This window comes from Chenopodium quinoa, unplaced genomic scaffold, assembly GCF_001683475.1.
Source record: "Chenopodium quinoa cultivar QQ74 unplaced genomic scaffold, ASM168347v1, whole genome shotgun sequence".
Classification (NCBI taxonomy): Eukaryota; Viridiplantae; Streptophyta; class Magnoliopsida; order Caryophyllales; family Amaranthaceae; genus Chenopodium; species Chenopodium quinoa.
The window spans coordinates 835,339-842,919 of record NW_018743893.1 but is presented as its reverse complement, the minus strand read 5'-3'; the positions used below and the strand labels follow the sequence as shown (position 1 = coordinate 842,919).

The following is a 7,581-nucleotide window of genomic DNA, read 5'->3' as shown; positions in this document are numbered from 1 at the left end:
CCTATTGGAACAAGAGATCGTTCCATTGACTGAGTTTAGAGCAAAGATTTTAAGTCAAAAAAATTGAGGTGAAAATCAAAAGTTGGAGTATGGATGGGCTGTAACTTGTAAGTGTGCTGTGGTGCAATATACGAAAGTGAATCTTCAACAATTTGTCTGTTTTTAAAAAAATGCAGAGTTTGCTAGATGATTGGGCATATCTGACTACAGATATGATGTACCTTAAAAAAGTCCAAACACATGCCTAGTACAAACTGTGACTTCTGCAATAGTTGAAAATTAGCAAAAGTTCAAATTAACTTCATTTTCTAAACTTAACTTATAGGTCGATGCTTGGAGTAATAAGAGGCTGAAATATCTTAAGGATTAACAACAATATGATGTAATAATATGAATACACTTTAAATGTATACAATTAAAGCTGGTGTAAGATTATTTGAGCACCATGTTGGGGCTGTAGAAACAGAACAGTCGTGGGTGCGTGAACATAGGATGGTGAAAGCTCAAAGGAAAAGCGTTGTAGAATCATGGACAATGCCATTTTTGCTTCGTTCATTGCAAATCTTTCCTCAATACATATTCTTGGTCCCCAACCAAAGGGAAAAAAAGGAGTTGTTTCCATTTGTTGCCTTAAATATTCCTTCAGCGAACCTGTCAGGTTTGAATTCTTGTGCATCATCACCCCAAATTTCCTGATCTCGGTGGACAGAGTGCATTGAGATACTGATCAACGTGCCTGAGGGTATTGATAGCTCCCCTAGATGTGTATCCTTATCGATCTGTCTTGTTGTTCGTTGTGCTGGTGGATAGAGTCTCAGGACTTCATATAGTATCATAGTCACCTAAATGAAACATATTATATGATGTTTTTTTTTTTTCTTTTTGATATCATTCGTTATCATAAGAAAATATCACTACTTACTGTCTTCAAATGGTTTAAACCATCAAAGTCTGGAACAGTATTCCCAAAGATCTGCAAAACCTCTTCTCGTGCTCGGGCTTGCCAATCTTGGTGCTTGCTCAGCAATATCAAAGTCCAAACTAGTAGTGCTGATGTGGTTTCCTGTCCAGCAAAGTAGAAGAGCTTACACTCGTCAATTACCTCTTGAATACTCATCCCAACATGCCGAAACTTGTCATTGCCAACAGCTTGTTGGATTTCTTTATAATTAGAGTTCAATAGGATATCCAACAAGTCAGACTTCGCCTCTTCACCAGCTTCAATGGCCTCCTTCCTCTTGTTGATAATTGTACGCAGTGATGCATGTAATTTATCTTCAGTGTCCTTAAACCTTCTATTCCTAGCTGTCGGAATGTAGCTGCATGTAAGGAGCAGGATTAAACCCAGCTTCTAATGATTAATCTGTAGAAATATTGCAGGATTCTATTATTAATCACCTCGCTCCTGGGATATAAACTGATTGTGTCATAAGAAGAGTTAAATCAGCCTGGTCTTTGAGAAGTTCAAATATCCTTTGTCCTTCCTCATAGTTGCTACCAAATGCTGCTCTAGAGATCACATCAGCACTGAGTTTCATTAGGTCTGGCCACACATCTACCTCACCTGAACCCTTTTCAGCTACTACCATCTCCCATTTGTTAATGATCTCTGCACAACTATCATGGAACGCGGGTAACATAAGCTGTAACAAGCATCATAAGTTAATTATTATCATCCAAAAAGTTTCATTGCTAATATATTACTTGAATAAGTTAGTATCTCATGTATAGTTAGACTGATTTCTGTAGATGAAATGGTCAGTAGATGAGTTGTCTTAGATTCTGCGAACTCTTGAATTTCCTTTTCAATACCGTATCTAACAAAAATTAAGTAAACAGTGTAGGGAGTGACCTTTAATTTCTCCATATGGAAAGCAGGGTTTATCAGTCTGCGATGTTTCACCCATTTTTCTCCTTCTAAGTTGCTCAGCCCTGGAACAAATTGTTTCAAAATGGGGTTCACCTTTGTCTTTCGAAATTTATCATCAGTACAGGGCCGAACCAAAGAAAGTAATCCTTTCCTGCAGTAAACGCCAACCCAAATCAATCTATATCAGTAAAGCACATGGTCTACCCACTTTCTTTAACATTCACTCTCCTCGTCTTAAAGTGTGTGCCTAAATTGAACGTGTCATCTAAATAGAAACGGAGGAAATTCGAACAAATATCCTTAATATCCTCATACAGAGTAATAATTTAACTCAAACTTAGCCCAACCATTCACTATCTGAGACTACGTGACAAGTCTGACATCTAATTTCCGGATCCTATAGCAGTATATCTGACTATAATTCCAGACCAAAGGAGTACTTGCAATAATTTTAGCTGGATCATGAACAATTCTACTCACTCCATAATTTGAATCAATCTGTTCTGTTTTATTGGTCATGTATTTGCCACAGGTGTAAATTTAAGTATTTAACATCTTAGCAGCAAAAGTATAGTAGCAATATATAGCAGCAAGTCCATCAGCTGATCAAAAAATTGTTATACGCCATAATATTAGATGAATTACCATATTTAGTGAGGTGATGATGGCGGAGAGGTTCCACACGCGAATAATGATCATCAGAGAAGCTGATCATTGGGGTTTTCAAGGCCTGAGTTCGCATTGAGGCGAAATCTTTGAGGTCTCCAAATAAGAGTCTGTAAGAATTACCTGAAAATCCTTGCTGTCTGAGCAATTTATCTAGCTTCTTGGGCCTCAACCATAGCCAATTTACCACTTTGATTAACACTGTCACTACCAATACACAGACTACTGTTAATAAAACAGAGCTTGTTGGTGCCATTTCTATATTTTTTTTTTTTTTTTTTTTTATTTTGGGTTTTGTAAATTTTATGCCTAGATTTCCTGTTTTGTAGGAGATTTTTTTTTTCCCCTTTTTGTTTATATTTTTGACAAGTAAAAACAGGGGATGCAACTACGCAAGGGATGATGTCAGACCATTCAAATGAGGTTGTCTTATTCCCATCAACTTCTTTATTAAAAATAAAAAACTTTGTTGTAACATGGAAATTTTGTTTTATATTTCTTTATTTGTTGATTATTGTTCCTTTTTAATGTTTAACGAGGAATATTGAAGATTCATAGGAGCCTGAGAAAGACTGCATTTTGACTTCTAAGTCTGACACTTTTATTTGTGAACATGTGCAAGACTTTGATACACACCTACGGATTGTTGCAAAATAGGAACTAACCTGTATGCAGGGATTGCTAACCAAATTTAAGTTAGTTTTTGTTCATTTTTCTATCTTTTTACAATCTTTGTATTACCTACCTTAGCTCCGAACAGTCTAGCTTCCAATCGGCAATCTGAATTTTTAAGCAATTTCATCTGATGTATATAAATGTTAAAAATTTTGATGGTTCATTTGTTTTCCTAGATGCACACTTGCAGTTTAGTCTTGTACTATGACTCAATAATCTGAGACAGTTTTTTTGGTTTTCTTTCTTTGATTTTCTTGTATTCTTGATGTCAGACGAAGACTCTCACTTGTGTGTATATTGGTGATTGGCAGATATTTGTAGGAGTCAAAGTTGGTGGCTGGTGTAAACGTCAAAACAACAAAGGGCATTATATTATTTGAGGTAAAGATGTGAATCAGGACCTCTTTCTTTCTAATGACATAATACTTGCTGTTTTACTTCAAGTATCCTTTATTTGCATTCTTAGAAGAAAGACTTTTGCACATTTGGATTATTGGTTTACTCTTTTTGTTTAATTTTCGTTGTTGCATTGCTTCCAAAAACTCTCCTTTTTTATTGCTTCCTATTAATCAGTTCATTGATCGAAATTGGAACATAACAAACTAGGATTTTGATACAAAAATTACTAAAACTAACATAACAGGATTGAGTTCAAAATGTCAATTTGAAACTTAAGATCAGTTATAAGCTCACATATCTAAACTCTGTTCATCCAACCATTACAGAGTTTTAAATGTCTCCAATTTTGTTTTTTGGTTATTGAAGAAAATGCAGAGTTTTAAAGATGATTTAAACATAAACTCGTAAACTTTTTTTCAGATGTATTTTTACCTTTGAAAAGATGAACAATGCAAAACTTATAAAACAATCTGAAAAATCATTTATGACACAAATCAGACCCACTCTTACTGAGCAAGTAAGCATAAGAAATCTGCAATTGTAACACCATCAAAGCTTGTTTAAGATTATATGAGCACCATGTTGAGGTTGTAGAAGGATCATAGTCCTTGGTGCATGAACATAGGATGGTGAAAGCTCAAAGGAAAACCGTTGAAGAAACATGCATATTGCCATTTTTACTTCGGTTATTGCAAATTTTTCCCCTATGCATATTCTTGGTCCCCAACCAAAGGGAAAATATGAGTTATTCCCATTTGTTGCCTTAGAAATCCCTTCAGCAAACCTCTCTGGCTTGAATTTTTCGGCATCATCACCCCAAAGTTCCTTGTCCATGTGAATTGTATTCATAAAGAAAGTGATTATTGTACCTGAAGGAAGTGATAATGCACCTAGATTTGTATCCTTTTGAACCCATCTTGAAAACTGCATTACTGGTGGATAGAGTCTGAGTACCTCATACAATATCATGGTCATCTAAAACAAACCAGCCATATTGTTAGAAGATTAATCAAATTAAAATATTACATTATCAAAATGAAACCATGAGAGCATAGAGAAGGGGGAAAAAAAACTTACTGTCTTCAAATGATTTAAACTTTCAATGTCAGGCACATTATTGCCAAATGCTTGCAACACTTCTTCTCGTGCTCGTTCTTGCCAATCTTGATGCTTGCTCAACAGTATCATTGTCCAAACTATCAGTGTTGATGTAGTTTCTTGTCCAGCCAAGTAGAATAGTTTACACTCATCAATCACATCTTCAAGGCTCATCCCAATATGCTGATTCTTGTAACTCCCAGCAGCTTGTTGGATTTCTTTTGAATTGGAATCCATGAGTATACCCAATAGGTCAGCCTTTAATGCTTCTCCAGCCTCAATCTCCTCCTTCCTCTTGTTAATGATTGCTCGTAATGAAGTACGCATCTGATCTTCCAGCTTCTTAAATCTCCTATTTCTCGATGTTGGAATAAATCTAATACCAGTAGCAAGCAGCAGGGTTACATTAAGGCTTAATTTCCTTATAAAATTATACACTATGGTAGCTATAATTTACCTCATTCCTGGGATATAAACTGATTGTAACATAAGAAGACCTACATCAGTCTGCTGCTTCAGAAGTTCGAATATTTTTTGTCCCTCCTTATAATTACTACCAAATGCTGCTCTAGAGATCACATCGGAACTCAGTTGCATCAAATCTGGGTACACATCTAGCTCACCTGAACCCCTTTTAGCTATTATCATCTCCCATTTGTTGATTATCTCTTCACAACTGTCACGGAATGCTGGTAACATAAGCTGTAACAAGCATCCAAAGCAAATTATAAGCCTGGTAGTTTAATGGCTTGTATAACCAGTAGTATATTACTAGCTATCTGGGAAATTATATAGAGGAGATTTCTTGAATCGCCTATTGTTAAAGTTGAAAGGCATGAAAATTTCGTAGCTAATGAATATTATTTCATAAAACGAAAAGAGAATAATTCATATTAGATAATATTGCAGAGTTTATGAGAAACACCTTCAACTTCTCCACATGGAAAGCAGGGTTGATCAGCTTTCGATGTTTGGCCCATTTCTCTCCCTCAAGGTTGACAATCCCTGGAAAAAGTTTTTCGAAAATGGGGTTCACCTTCAACTTTTGAAGTTCTTGAGTTTTGGTGAACGCCTCTCTAATCAACTGTGGTTTTGAGATTTGTATCATAGGTATAGGGCCAAACCAGAGGAAGAAATCTTCTCCTACGTTGATGCCAATCATGTACTAGTAATTAGCTCATCTCAATGTACTACAAATCGATATCAAGTAATAATCTGTGTTACATGTTACTCTGTATGTCTCGAATTGTTATTTTTTTCCTTTGACTTTTTTAGGGGGTAATCATTGTCAAATTAGTAACAACATTTAAAAATGAAAGGAGTAATTAAATTGTTTCACATTGACTTTAAAATCTCCAATGGCTTTGACTTTGAACTTCAAAAATTCAATACTTCATATGTTTTTTATTTTTGGAAATTGATGTGGTTAGAAAAATATCACATGATCCCACTTCACTATGTGCTCTCAGTATATGGTCACAGTAAGTAATATACTGTAACTAAGACATATTAAGTCAAAGTGTAACAACTACGAAATCCAGTATATGTAATTCAGAAATTAGAGAAGAGGATAGGTTACCCAGTTTGGGGGAAAGCTGATGGCGGTAAGGTTCCACTCGAGGGAAATAATCATGAGAAAAGCTATCCATGGGGTATTTTAAGGCCTCTGCACGCATCGCGGCAAAATCTTTGAGATCTCCAAACAAGAATCTGTAGGAAGTACCTGAGAGACCTTGCTGCCTGAGCAATTTCTCCAGCTTCTTAGGCCTCAACCATACCCAATTCATCAATTTGATTAACACTGTCACAAATAAAATACATACTACTGATAGAAAAGCAGAGCTGGCTGTCATTTTTTCCATCAATTTCTTGCTTTAATTGTAAGATTAATTTCTGAAATCTCATGATTTAATGAAATAGGAGTATATATGCCTCATTTGTTATGAGGGAAAGAAAGACAGAGGAGGTTGCTTAGATTAAAAGTCAACTCTCATATTTTAATTATTGTATGATGTAATAGGACAATAGGCGTAATATTTTACATCGGGGTGAAATCAATACGAGATTACATTTATCTTCTTTAATTTTTTTTTAATGGGATTTTTTAAGACAATAATTAGGGGTCATTTGGTTCGCACGGGGTAAACGGAATGGAATGAACAAAGGGAATTGTAAATATGGAATGAAAATGCCTCATATTCTTTATGTTGTTTGTTTTAAAAACAAAAGGAAACAATCCCACCACCACACAACCACCAATTAATTCACTTTCCACCTTTTTCAGCCATCATCTAGCCACTATCCATCCACCAAACCACTCGCCACACCTCCCTAACCACTCGCCAACCTTTGTCGGCCCTCCACTGCCCCTTGTCGGCAGCGACGCAACTCTCCCCTCCCTCGAAAAAATCCCTCAGCCCCGAAAAACCCTAGAAACATCCCTCCCTCGAAAAACATCCCTTACTCCCTGTAAAACCAGTCATTCGGCCCTCCCCCACCCTCGAAACCCTAGCGCCTAGGGTTTCAAGGGTGGGGGAGGGTCGGCCAGCCATTTAACAGTGAGGGGGAGGGTTATGTGTGGCTGAGGGAATGATTTTCGGGTGAGAGGAGGGGCGGCGAGGTTCTGGTGAGGGGCGGCGAGGGCCGGGGGATGGCGGCAACATTCCGGTGAGGGGCGGCGACGTTCCGGCGAGAAGTGGGTGAGGGTGGCTGATGTGGGTACGGTGGTGGTTAGGGAAAGGGAATGAGAAAGGCTAGGGGGTGGGGAATGGGAGTAAAAGATTTTTGGGTAATTAAAGGGGAAAGGGAATGATAGAAATGGAAAAAAAAAACAACAAAGGGAATGATTTCCATTCCCTTTCCCCATTACAGCG

General features: G+C 37.0%; 1 protein-coding gene and 1 pseudogene across 1 annotated transcript; both read right to left on the bottom strand.

The window, feature by feature from the left end:
* Nucleotides 1-279: 279 nt before the first annotated feature.
* On the bottom strand, nt 280-3,760 carry LOC110686678 (annotated as a pseudogene).
* Nucleotides 3,761-3,856: 96 nt separating this feature from the next.
* On the bottom strand, nt 3,857-6,700 carry LOC110686677 (cytochrome P450 CYP72A219-like). The gene is made up of 5 exons (XM_021863286.1): nt 6,288-6,700; nt 5,634-5,851; nt 5,166-5,410; nt 4,688-5,084; nt 3,857-4,585 (listed from the first exon to the last, which is right to left on the bottom strand). The coding sequence occupies exons 1-5, from the start codon at nt 6,568-6,570 to the stop codon at nt 4,160-4,162; spliced, it is 1,569 nt and encodes a 522-aa protein (XP_021718978.1). The 5' UTR covers nt 6,571-6,700; the 3' UTR covers nt 3,857-4,159.
* Nucleotides 6,701-7,581: the final 881 nt, after the last annotated feature.

What these genes read in the sequence shown, in the direction of transcription:
- LOC110686677 (XM_021863286.1), bottom strand. Translation starts at nt 6,570, where the DNA reads ATGGAAAAAATGACAGCCAGCTCTGCTTTTCTATCAGTAGTATGTATT. An exon ending in TCAGCTTTCCCCCAAACTGG is followed by an intron (nt 5,852 to 6,287) that starts GTAACCTATCCT and finishes GCATCAACGTAG; the next exon opens with GAGAAGATTTCTTCCTCTGG. An exon ending in TCCATGTGGAGAAGTTGAAG is followed by an intron (nt 5,411 to 5,633) that starts GTGTTTCTCATA and finishes TGCTTGTTACAG; the next exon opens with CTTATGTTACCAGCATTCCG.